The 12,818-nt window shown below is 36.4% G+C and overlaps 2 protein-coding genes across 5 annotated transcripts; both read left to right on the top strand.

The window, feature by feature from the left end:
* Window positions 1-226: 226 nt before the first annotated feature.
* Window positions 227-8,926, top strand: LOC136342776 (uncharacterized). 3 transcript variants are annotated; one of them, XM_066288912.1, is made up of 12 exons: window positions 234-591; window positions 653-795; window positions 3,105-3,495; window positions 3,550-4,001; window positions 4,052-4,306; window positions 5,494-5,831; window positions 6,499-6,703; window positions 6,973-7,139; window positions 7,196-7,421; window positions 7,484-7,719; window positions 7,783-7,947; window positions 8,722-8,926. In XM_066288912.1, the coding sequence occupies exons 1-12, from the start codon at window positions 551-553 to the stop codon at window positions 8,866-8,868; spliced, it is 2,766 nt and encodes a 921-aa protein (XP_066145009.1). In that variant the 5' UTR covers window positions 234-550; the 3' UTR covers window positions 8,869-8,926. The 3 variants fall into 3 exon arrangements, with proteins under 3 accessions (XP_066145010.1, XP_066145009.1, XP_066145008.1); XM_066288911.1 differs by having other exon boundaries at window positions 243-591; window positions 6,973-7,142; XM_066288913.1 differs by lacking the exons at window positions 7,783-7,947; window positions 8,722-8,926 and having other exon boundaries at window positions 227-591; window positions 6,973-7,142; window positions 7,196-7,416; window positions 7,484-7,631.
* Window positions 8,927-9,109: 183 nt separating this feature from the next.
* On the top strand, window positions 9,110-12,783 carry stc (nuclear transcription factor, X-box binding stc). 2 transcript variants are annotated; one of them, XM_066289169.1, is made up of 2 exons: window positions 9,110-9,209; window positions 9,266-12,783. In XM_066289169.1, the coding sequence occupies exon 2, from the start codon at window positions 9,385-9,387 to the stop codon at window positions 12,364-12,366; it is 2,982 nt and encodes a 993-aa protein (XP_066145266.1). In that variant the 5' UTR covers window positions 9,110-9,209; window positions 9,266-9,384; the 3' UTR covers window positions 12,367-12,783. The 2 variants fall into 2 exon arrangements, with proteins under 2 accessions (XP_066145266.1, XP_066145265.1); XM_066289168.1 differs by having other exon boundaries at window positions 9,116-9,209; window positions 9,259-12,783.
* Window positions 12,784-12,818: the final 35 nt, after the last annotated feature.

The raw sequence follows: 12,818 nt of genomic DNA on the forward strand, positions 1-12,818 counted from the left end.
TTTTGAGCGATTACATAAAGACATCGAATATTTATTAATAAAACAACGCATAATATGAACAAAAACTGTGCATAATGACCAAAACTCAATTGTCTTTTTCTGTCCAAGCGGCTCGTTTGCGATTGTATGTTTATTTGAGAAAAAAATTTGTATTGATGTCTTTCACCGCCTCTTAACGTGTGACGGTGTATTTTAGGACATTCTGTACAAACGTAGCAAAAGACGAATTTTGAAGGACGCATACGCAAATTAAATTTTACTTCCTAGACAAAGACCACCCTACATACTTAACTTTTATATTCCCCTTTTCACGTACTACTTAGGTACCGTAATACGTTTGTTATTAATTACGTACATCAGGCCTAATGCTTAATATTCGTTCATCAAGGCCAACAAGCTTTTTATCTCACCGTGGTTGGTTGACTTGCATCATTTAGTTCAGATATGCCTCGATTATTCGTTAATCGGGCGTGAAAAAGTATATATCTGTATATTTGCTTTTCCGACCCTCACAGGAATTTGTGGTGAAAGTCGTCAATTTAATGGAATAATGGAAACAGAAGACAAACCTCCGTATGTGACGAGATTAAGGTTGGGGAGCCGCACAACCTCTGGTATCTATCTTATTCTTCGATTTTGGTATTTGTTGTAGATCTAAGAAGCGAAAGCTTTTAAAGTTCGAAGCGAATCAAGTCGCAAATAATGGCGACAAAGAGTGGCACGAATACTTCCAAAGCGCGTTACAATCAGACCCCAAGTTGGATTATCAGGATATTGCCTGCTTTACTTATTCAGGTACTATATATCAATATATATAGTTATGTAGGTTACAAGCCCTGTAACAGATTTTTGCGGATTTAATATCTAAGGGACGCGTATCATACATTATTTTATTTTATAGTAACAAAGGACTCGTATTGGAAGTGAAAAACCAATATTGTTTCTTGAATACAGGGTGTCCCATTAACAATTTCCCCCATCTAATTTATTTCTTTCTGACATTAGGAGGAAAGTTCAAACGGCCCCCTCAACATAAGAGTGAAACTAAAAAGGGCCTCGTCGTTCTCCCTCGCATGATCCGTCCCCTCGTAGGTGATATAAACTTCCTTATTTTAAATGGAACCGCCCAATTTGTTTGTCATTTTTGTATTTTTCTTTAAATTTTAAGCTTAGTTTACTTAACGTGTCTTATCTTTAAAATGTGTCATTGTTGCGTTATTCCACAAAATTTTAAACTTTTAAGTGCTGCAAGGAAATTGGTGTCGTTTCCTAACTGCTGCGAATTTCGGAACGGGTCGTTTAGGGCTTAGATAGAACCTAATAGGCTGCGTTTTGACGGATTTAAATTTGAGAAAAAGTCTTCCAGAACCCTCAAAATACACCTCCGGATTTGCGTGACTCCAATCATCAATAACTTGTTTATTTCAAATGGAATGTCCCAAATTTCTCGACGGTGTCGTATTCGGAATTCAAAAATTTGGGTGCGAAACAATCGGGAAACCTTCCGCGTTTCATCCTAATACTTCAATTTCGTTATTTATCAAAATTTAAAGAATTTCGAAGGACATCCTTTCTCTCCCTTTGGGATAAACGGCATTGCAAGGCATTATGACAAATAAAAACGTTAAACTGTACCAAAAAACGTATTATAAAAGTTTTCGAATCATCGTCATTTTTCTTTTTACCAAGTATCAAAATTTTAAAAATTCAAAATAAAGGAAAATAAATAAATATCAAAATGTTGATAGTAATGTCATTAATAACCAATTAATTTAGGTTTTACCCACAAAAAAAAGCAATTTCCGAAAAATTAGAAACAGTTGGGGTCAGTGACAGGGTCATGTTAATAAAAATTGTAGATATTTTAACTCTAGACACGATGCCGTCGAGAACATTGGGATATTCCGTTTGAAATAAACAAATTATTGACTTTTGAATTTGGAGGCGTATTTTGAGGGTTTTAGAAGACTTTTTCTTATATTCAAATACGTCAAATCGTAGCTTCTTAGGTCCTTTGTTAGCCCTAAAGGGCGGATTCCGAAATTCGCAACGGTTAGGAAACGAGACCCTGTTCTGTGTGACTTGCAGCCGTCGAAATTTTCAAATTTTCCGGAATAACTCAAAAACGGTAAATTTTAGAAATAAGACACCTTACATAAACTGACCTTAAAAATTAACGAGAAATCCAAAAATGAAAAATAATTTGTGGGGTTCCATTCAAAGTAAGGAAGTTTACGCCACCTGCGGAAAAGGGCGACAAGGCCATTTGTAAGCTCCGGTTCTAAAATGAACGGGGGTTCCCGTTTGAACCTTTTTTCTAATATCGAAAAGAAAGAAATTATAGCGTGTCTTACGAATATAAAGTATACATGTAAACAAATGCCTGCCGACTGTACGTGGTTCGTTCAAGACAAAAGTATTGAACAGGACCGTAGTCGCCCTGTTATTACACCGAAAAAGTTTGTTAAATAAATTCTGAGGGTAACGAGCACTAGAATTTAGCAATAGCTTGTGTATTTTAAAACTGATGATTCCCTATATATTAAACATTTCAAGAGGTTAGCTTATATTCGATTAAGCGTACGCATTGAGCACTCTTAATTCGAAATGAAACAAGTCCAACCCTGTGAAATGCCGTTGCATTTGTCGAACATCGTTCGTTCAAACGACACAACCGACCAATCAGCGGCAACCAAGCTAGCGATCACGCCTGGGTTTGTTCACTTGGATGTTTTATATTCGTAAGACATACCTTACGTGAGAGGTAAATTGATAATGAGACACTCTGTATATGGTTAAGGCAATAGCTGTTTATGGAAATCTCTCAGCATTGCTCACATCTCTTGCGGTTTCATTTCCATGTAAAAAACTAATACTTGAATGTTTGAAATTATCTAAAAATTAGTGCCTACCAGACCAACGCTCGAGCATGTCTTAAGGTCTTTGAGCATCAATTTTGAGATAATTTGAGCCCACCGGAGCAACATACCCGCGTTGCTCCGGTACGTATCTCCTGTTGCAAGACGTGCGGTTAAACTGACACATGTGTGACTTCAACCATAATCGGAAGGAAAAATCACATTATACTTTAACTTAATTTTTAGAAAACGGAATAGATTTCGAGGTAACGGTGCAGGAACAACATCGTTACGTTTCCTTTCTCTCGCAAATACCAGAAGTATACGGCAAGGTGAAGCAATGGCCCAACGCCCGACAACAGATGCTCATTTTAGCTATTGCGGCCTGCGTGAGCGCAAACCAGAAAAACTTTCTTCAGTTAAATACCAGTGGTACCTACGCCTCATTGGTAACAATGGCCGAAGTAATTAAACCAACCACTGATTGCCTAGTTAAAATAAGGTATATGGACATGCTGTGCTCGTTTCTGGAGCATGACGCCGGGTTGAAATGGTCCCTGGAAACCAATTACTGGATGGAAATTTATGAGCTTGTGATTGATTGTCAAAATGACAAATCATGCATAACTAAGAAAGCGTAAGGATTTTCTTCTCAAGTTTTTCGACTCGAGAACATAATAATCTCTCTTAGGCACAATATCTTATCCAAGTTTCTCCAGAAGACACTGAGAATAGCTCCAAAAATATGCATTCATGTGATAAAGCAAATGGTCCAATCTTTAGTACACACCTCCGCAAGGAATTTTTCCAAAACCAAGAAACAACCGGTCGAACTTCTGACCTTAAATGACAGCAAAATGCTTTTGCCAAAATTAACCTGCTTGGTAGAAACGTTGGAAAGACTCCTGGCCACCCCGGCCACAGATATTTTAAAATATTTTGTCAAAATGCAAGTAAGAGAAGCCAGTGAGACTCTGGCCGTGCTCTCTAATGACAGCAATTTTTCATTACAAGTAGACAAAATAGTGATTATATTGTCCTTTTACGAGATGACAGACCTTTTTGATGGGATTAAAGTCGTCAACCACGATCCCATTGCTTTGAGCGGGTTTCTGAAAATCGTTGAACGTGAACTGAGGAAAAGTAAGTGTGTCGACTATTATATATTTTTTACTATTCGATGTTTATTACAGACCATTTAAAAATAATATTCGAGTTGTATTATTATGCCCAAAAATACTGGAAAAACGTCTCTAGAAAAATGCCACAGTATTTCTTGAAAGGGAAGGCCATAGATATCGAAGATGAACTCATGTCTTTTCAGATCGAACCTCTTGTTATAATTGCAGAAAAGCTTCTGGGGGTTCCTCAAACGCACGAGGAGGAACTGAGGGATTGTTACTTGGCAGATATTCTTAACGTTTACAGCACAGATGGCTTGCAGTTAGGTAAGCGTTTTATTTTACAAGATTTACTTATATTTACTTTGCACAAACGAAAGTACAGAGAAGAAATACGTTAAAATTGCATTTTGTGAGATGGGTAATGGGATAAATAGAGACAAAAAATATGGTTACAACCATTAAAACATCCTCTATGGGCATCAAGAATAATCTTACGCATTCCCCTTCGTTACTTTGATTAGGCTCTTACAAACACCGGATGTACCAACAATTTGTGCCTGTTTAATAAAAACTAAAATAATAACAACATAAATAGCAATTCGAAATTTTATTACAATAGCGAATAAGAAACCTAATTGGTAGTATTGAATTTGCCGTTCCTTTGCCTAAATAGATTATACTTTGTGCTCTATTCTTATAATTTCTCCCGTGTAAATCCCATTGGTAAGTTAATAATTCGCCTCCGCTATCAAAAAACTCATCATTTTCAACATCCCAAAATTGTGTAAGCTTAATGGTTGTTTTTCCCAAAACGGTAAATCTCTTTCGTTTTGAAACTTTTACAACCTGACGATAATAATTATAAAAATAAATTGAAACGAATAATTGGATAATATTTCTCTCTATAATCAGTTTTCTCACCAACGAATATAGTTTTGAATATTTCAGTGTTCAAAGAATAATTTCTTTTCAATATTCTTGACAAAATTTCGCAGCCGCACCTCCCAAAATTCAATCGACGACTGTCACATTCGCGTGTTTCTATCGCCTACGTATCGCTTGTTTTTATCGTGCTGCGACTGCGCAGTATTTATCATTTATTACAACTGAGCAAAAACTCATTCCGTCGCTTAGAAAAGTACGCATGTCATTTTGATTGATGTGGTAAATCTAGTAAGGCAAAAATGTTCACGTTATCGTGTATTTATACACGGCATCTCCTAAACCAGTCAAAAATTTAAAAAAAGAAGTAAATAGCACCAAAATTAGAAAATTTTGTCGGTCAAACATATGCCAGCTCTTGATAGTGCCCATAGAATTAAGTGAAACGATGTTTGCATGATTGTCAAGACGTTACCGAAGAAGTCTAGAATCAAAAAAAGCGCATATACTTTGGTATTTCTTCACTTAACAAGATGCATATGTGTCTTCTTGTTCAATAAGAATGGGCACCTCTTATGATAAATTCCCAGTTATTTTCAACAGTCTCTTTCATGTTTCCGCTCTTTCAGGGTATGAAATACGAGAAAAATTAAACACAGTCCCACTAGACGTGGAAATTACAGCCCTCCAATGCCTAATTAAGTCGAAACCTATGTACTGCCGCAAAAACTTAGCTGTTGTCTTTCAAAGTCTCACATACGCCTTGAGGGATTTCATCAAGTACGTTTCCAAACATCCGGAAATTGGACAAATGGAACATGACCATCTGTTTGCTGACATGCTACTGGAAGCGATACTAGCTTATTTAGAAAATTTCGACTTGTCTTGGAGGGAAAGCATTGGCCGCATTGAAATGTCTAATCTTGTATATGAGTTTTTGATGTATTCTTCAAGGTGGCCAGCGGAGGTAGTGCTTGCTACTCGCACCCCGTTACTATAATACGGGGTATTCCAAAAATGTATCGACAAAATTTAGGGGGCGGTGGGAGGTGTCAATACAAAGTTTTTTTCTTAAAAAAACGTATGCCCGCAAATGAGGGCTCTGAACAAGAAAAAGGCAATGTAGCGTTGCTCGTTATAGTCACTTTTTGTTCGAGCTAGGCGTTGTTTTATTGATAAATAAATCATGGCTTACAGTAAATGTCAGAATGTTGACCATTTGCTTCGATACAAAGATTGCACCGTCGGTTCATTGACACGCGGACCCTATGGAATATTCCAGCAATAAAATAGCTTCTAGATAAGTGCAACTAGCCGTCATTTTTGCTTTTTCATTACAAATGTGCGTTTTATAGACCATAGATTTAAGATAACCCCCAAACAGAAAAAAAAATCTAGGGTAGATTGATCAGGAGAAGGTGCGGATCAGGCTACAGAACCTTCTCTTCAATCGACTAACCTGAACTAACCGGAACTAACCTGTAAGTTGTTCAAATGAGAAATTAACGTATTTTTTTGTTTTGCGGGAATATGTTTATTTAAGAAACAAGTTTGTTTTAATACACCTCACCACGCCTTTAAGTTTTTCGATATATTTTTGGGACACCCTGAACAACGGTATATCGTTAATTTAGGTCCTGCTGAAAGCCTTGAAAACCCTAAATATCACAATTTTGAAACACATGTGCCCTAACATGGCATTGCTAGTGGATACTGGCCAAAATACTTCCTTTAACGACCTGGGCTCAATGTTATTTAAGAACTGTTTCAGTAGTAATCCTGAAGTGAGAAATGCAGCTCTAACGGTAGTTTGTACTGTATGCCAAAAAGTAAATCAAGGTAATAAATTCTTTAATTCTCCTTACTCACGTTGCCGTACCCATTTGCATTACCTTGCTACACCTCATGCTGTAAAATGTTTTTTCAACATTAAGCGCGATAAAGCTACTATTACCGCACTAATTTACGCGGGAGTTGTTTTTTAAATGTATTTTTGAAAAATTTATGAAAACTTTTTTGAATTTCACTTTCCAACTTAACACACTCGTTAGGAAAAAAATTTTTTTTACCGTTACAGGCCTATGTGATTAACTTACGAGTCATTTCAGGATTTACCTCCTTCAAACAAATCTTAGAAGAATCATTAACTAAAGATTTGATTTTGACCATGTCAATGACCGACTTTGACTGGTCAGTGCGAGCTACTGCCCTCAGATGCCTGAAAGAATTAATCATTATGGAGGATATTGGAGAAAGTTTATATCAGTGCGAATTCGTGGTAGCTATGCGAAAGTACTTTTCTCTATAACATGTTAAATCCACAAATTTTAGGATAAAATTCTTCAATTAATATCTAAAGATCAAGAACCAGCAGTGTTGAAAGAAGCCATCAACGTCGTGAGCCAAATATATCAGTGCGACAAGAATACTGAAGCAGACAACTTTAGAATCTACAATGTCATGGTTAAAGTGGCTTTAAGAGAGGGTAATCCCGAAGTTCAGGAGAAAGCAATAAAGTTTTGGGACCGAGTTACTAGGAAAAATCTGGAGAGGCAAGGTTCTATAATGATGTTTGTAGTCTTTTCACAGAAATCATTAAAAATGACTTCAATATTGTAGGGATGACGGATGATGCGTTTCCAACGGTGATATTTTCAAAGGAACAGAAAAAAATCATTAGAATGGACGATAAGGAGATCCGCAAGCGCCTCTTTAAAACCCTGGATGCTATTAGCAAGTCTGGTTGCTTCGGGGTTTTTCAAAAAATTTTACAAAATGACAATTCCCATAAACAAGTACTTGGAACTGCTATAGCTACAGTAACCAAATTATTACGACTATTGCAACAATACGAGGTACTAAATTTAGTGTATAGTTTATAGTATTTTACATATTTACCTGTAAATTTGCTTATGAAGGTTACTCCTGAATTTATACTTTTCAACCAAGCTTATCCGAATCTTTGGTCCCTTACTAGCAGTACAATTCAGTCGCCCTCTGGAATGGAAGATGAGAACATGAAGGATATAGTAGAGGAGACGTTAATGGAGATGATTAATGGTGAATTGAACACTAATAAAGATGTGAGTAACCTATGCATGAATGAATTATTTCCAATGCGTCGTCAAGGGCCATATTGCGTATTGGGGCCTCCTGTAGAGGTACAGAGATATGCGACAAAAGTTATAAAAAAACTCAATTTGGCATCCAGATCTGATATACCATGTGGCCCAAACTGGGATGAAATGTGTGGGCATCTTAAAAACTATAAGGTATAGAAAATTGATTAGCTAGTAAAAATTGAAAGAAAGTGGTGAGGTCAATGAGATTTTCAAAACAATTTTAATTTTTCTGTCTTTGAGATCATTTCTAAAAACCGAAGACCTGTGTTTTCGAAGAAATACTATAATTTCCATGGTTCAACAAATTTCCGACATCAACTTAATTTTTATGGAAACTAGCTTGATGTTAAAGTTAACAACATATTAGTAATTCAGTCATTAGGTAGGTGCCACATGATGATCGCATTCTTGGGACCTATAACAAAGGCAATTTTTGTGCCTGCGGCTTCTTTGAATTAATCAATCAATCAATCAATAGAAGGTACTCGTAAATAAGGCATCCTTTAGCCATATACAAACAGATAACCAATAAAAAGAACTTCGTGTATTATTAAATATTTTTGACCATTGACTAAAAAACAAAGGCTACTTTCTTTTAAATGCTACAGACTCTGATAAACAGAAGATTTATGCGACCCTGTGCAGTAATAAAATTAGTTGCATTTGCATACTGTGTAAACATTTAATGTCCCAAAAATCTGAACTAACCTTCTGCTAAGTGACATTAATTTTTAGAGTTCAATTCACACTAGTAGCAGCAGTAGCAATAATATCGCCGAAATAATTGGAGACGACGTGAATTCTGAATGTGCTATAAATCAAGTCAGTACTGTGGATTTTATAGATTTTATATACCGAAAGTTACCTCATTTAGTCAACTAAATAAGTGATAATTTTTGTACAAGGCTGAATTTAAAATAAACGTTTTTATAAATTTCAATATTCGTTTTTTTATTGCAACACCTTCCTTCCAAACTTTTCCTTTGAATTCACGTTTCGCGAATAGACATTGAAAATTCAACATCTTTATGACGTCATATGTACAATAACAACCTATTAGTTAGACATATAAAAAATAAATGACTCTGTCGTTGGTCATTAACATCATTACGTTTGCTGTCAATGTCACGGATTCCTTTTTCTTTCTGGCGTTTTCTCTTGATAAGTTTTCCTGTGATTTTCTGCTTATTTGCACAAGTTGCGATATTTCTTCGAGAAAACTTGTAGGTTTTCAATATATTTCAAAATCTTACACCATACCCGCCACTTAAGTCTTCAGGCAAGTTCCGAGGGACATCTCCCCGTCAGTTCACGTTTCTAGTAAACATACTCGTGTTGTGCAACGTTATTCCTCCTGTGGGCAGAATACTCTTTTATTTGGAGTTTGAGTTTAGAACTATGTCAGACGTTAAAGAAACTGTCCCACCTAGCTACACTAATTTGCCAAGCTCATCAAATTGTGAAGCAAGAGAACCTAGATATTCAAATTTGCAAGCAACAGCTCCGGAATTTCATCCCTTGAGTGCCAATCGAGGGGCAATTAGGAAGAAGTCTTATAGAAACAGCCGACCGCACAGCAATCACACTTTGTATCAAAGACACCATGAAAATGTGTACAATGGAGACGGAGAGAGGCATTTTGAATCAGCTCAGTCTTATGAGCAGCAAGATTTTCAGGAGTTTTACCCAACAGGAGGCTTGAAGAAAAAAGGGATGGACAAAAATAAAGGTGGTTATTCTAATTGGAGGTCCTCACATTACAATAACAATGATGTGGCTTACTATGCACAAAATGCTAGTAGTAAGTCAAGGAGGTATAATACTTATGAGAATCCAGAACAGCCAAGATCTCATAGAAATGATGGAAGATATGGGAAGAATGGCTATCAGAATTTTTCTCATGACTCGAGCTATGAATATAACACCTATCAGCCAAGAAACAAGTATCAGCAAGACTCATTTTACGGAAATGGGATTTCTAATAAATCACATGAGCAGTACAAGAGAACTTATCGTCAATCCAGTAATAAAGAAAGACACTCAGTTCCATCACAAATTGTCGAAACTCACCACCATGCAGATAGGAAACTATCTGTCAATAAACTTAGTAAAAAACTCACTTTGAGCACAGCAGGGCAGAAGGAGAGATTAACAGAAATGATTGACAGCAATATGTTGGAATGTTTGGTTTGTTGTGAGAAAATCAAAAGAACTGATAAAGTCTGGTCTTGCTCCCAATGCTATCATATAATTCATCTATTATGCATTTTAGCTTGGGTAAAATCTTCTAAAGTAGATGAAAATTGGAGATGTCCAGCTTGTCAAAATGGCTACACAGAAGTTCCCCAACAATACACATGTTATTGTGGGAAAATTGTCGATCCTAAAGTAAATCCAAATATAATTGCTCATGGTTGTGATAATTTGTGTTCAAGGAAAGGCAAGAATTGTGAGCATAAATGTAACATACTTTGCCATCCAGGACCATGTCCAGAATGCAATATTATGGTTCCAAAATTTTGTGGCTGCAAATCAACTCAGCAAGTTGTGAAATGCTGTAGTGACATTAAAGTAACTTGTCAATCACCTTGTAACAAAGTATTAAACTGTGGCTTACATATTTGTGTATCAACATGTCATCCAGGGTTATGTGCGCCTTGCTCAGAATCAATTATTCAAGAATGTCATTGTGGCAAAACTGGAAGAAAAGTTCATTGTGATGAACAAAATTCAGGAATCACTACATTTACTTGTGAAAATGTATGTGGGAAACTTTTATCTTGTGGCTCACATAACTGCCAGAAGCAGTGCCACTCAGGACCATGTTCACTATGTGAAACAGATATAACATTAATAAAACATTGTTACTGTAGCAAAGTACAATTAAAGACTCCAAGAGTCACCTGCCTTGATCCAATTCCATGTTGTGATAACATTTGTGGTAAAACTTTGATCTGTGGACCACCTAGTAAGCCACACACATGCAAGTCTAGGTGTCATAAAGGAAAATGTCCACCATGTTCATTGACTACAGTAGTCAAATGCAGATGTGGTCATATGGATAAGGAAATTGCCTGTCAAAAAGTGACTAGAAAAGCAGATGATGCAAGATGTGAAAAGAAATGTGTCAAGAAAAGACTGTGTGGCAAACATACTTGTAAACAAAAATGCTGCATAGAAATTGAACATATCTGCCCTTTACGTTGCAATAAAATGTTGTCATGTGGCTTGCATAAATGTGAATTGACTTGCCACTCGGGTCGCTGTCCACCCTGCATGGAGACTAGTTTCGAGGAACTTTACTGCGAATGTAAAGCTAGTGTTTTATATCCCCCTGTTCCTTGTGGGACTAAACCTCCAAGCTGTGATAAGCCCTGCTCAAAGGATCGCGTGTGTGGCCATCCACCTAACCATGATTGTCATCCTGGTAGTTGCCCATCTTGCTTTGTGTTAACCAAAAAATGGTGCTATGGAAAACATGAATCAAGGGGCACAATTCCTTGTCATCAAGCCAGTTTCAGTTGTGGGTTACCTTGTGGAAAACCAATGTTATGTAACCGTCATAAATGTGTTAAACAATGCCATGATGGTGAGTGTCCCATACCTTGCACTCAGCCATGTAGCACATCTAGATCGTTGTGTGGCCATCCCTGTAATAAGCCATGTCATATTCCTCCATGTCCTGAAAGTAACTGCAAGCAAATGGTCCCAGTCAGTTGTCTCTGTGGTCATCAAAAAGGTCAGAAGATGTGCACCGATTTGACTGAAGAATATAAAGCTATTGAAATGGCTTATGTGAAGGATAGAATGGATAATCTTTCCTCTTCCTATCAAACCATAGATTTCTCAGAGACGCCAAAGAAACCTTCAGTGATGAAAATCTTGGAATGCAACGATGAGTGCCGAGTTTTAGAGAGGAATCGAAGACTGGCTATAGGCTTACAGATTCAAAATCCTGATTTATCACAAAAATTAACTCCAAGGTATTCAGTTTTCTTGAAACAATGCGTGAAAAAGGATCCCAAATTTTGCCAGAGAATTCATGATAAATTAACAGAATTGGTACAACTAGCAAAGCAGAGTAAGCAGAAAAGCCGTTCTTATTCCTTCGAGTCGATGAACCGAGACAAACGCCACTTTATTCACGAGTATTGTGAATATTTTGGAGTAGAAAGTGCTGCTTATGATGCTGAACCTAATAGGAATGTTGTCGCTACAGCCACAAAGGACAAGTCATGGTTACCTGGTATGAGTGTGTTAGAGGTTCTACAGAGGGAAAGCGGTCAACGGAAGGTTCCAGGACCAGTGTTAGGTTACAAATCTCATAACGAAGGAGAATCTGTTTCCTTGAAACTGCTTACAAGTATCAAAAATATATGAAACATTTGAAGAAGGGACAAAGTGGAGAATTCTAAATTTTAAATTGAGGGCGCATAAAAGAAAAGTATTGATGGTATTGGAGTAATTTTTTTTTTGTATTGGTTATATCTAGCCAATTTTTAGAATTTATTAGTTAAGATTTTTGTGTTTTTTGCTTATATTTTTGTTCACCTGTTTGAAAAGTAGATTTAAGCAGGATTTTTAATTTATTGCTTTGTGCAGACTGGTTATCCATTTAATATTTTTAATTTAATATCCAATTTAACATATTTCTTTTAGCACTATATATTTTTTACAGAAATTTTAAGTTTTTATTATACGTGTATCCTGTGCTATACACAAGGTAATATAAAATTTCATTATTATTTTATACTTAGAAAATTGTAATACATTTTTCATTAGACAATATCAACTTTGCTGTAGTTTTTAAGAATTTGGCCTGACCAAAGACA

The sequence above is a fragment of the Euwallacea fornicatus genome, chromosome 13 (assembly GCF_040115645.1).
Source record: "Euwallacea fornicatus isolate EFF26 chromosome 13, ASM4011564v1, whole genome shotgun sequence".
Lineage (NCBI taxonomy): Eukaryota > Metazoa > Arthropoda > Insecta > Coleoptera > Curculionidae > Euwallacea > Euwallacea fornicatus.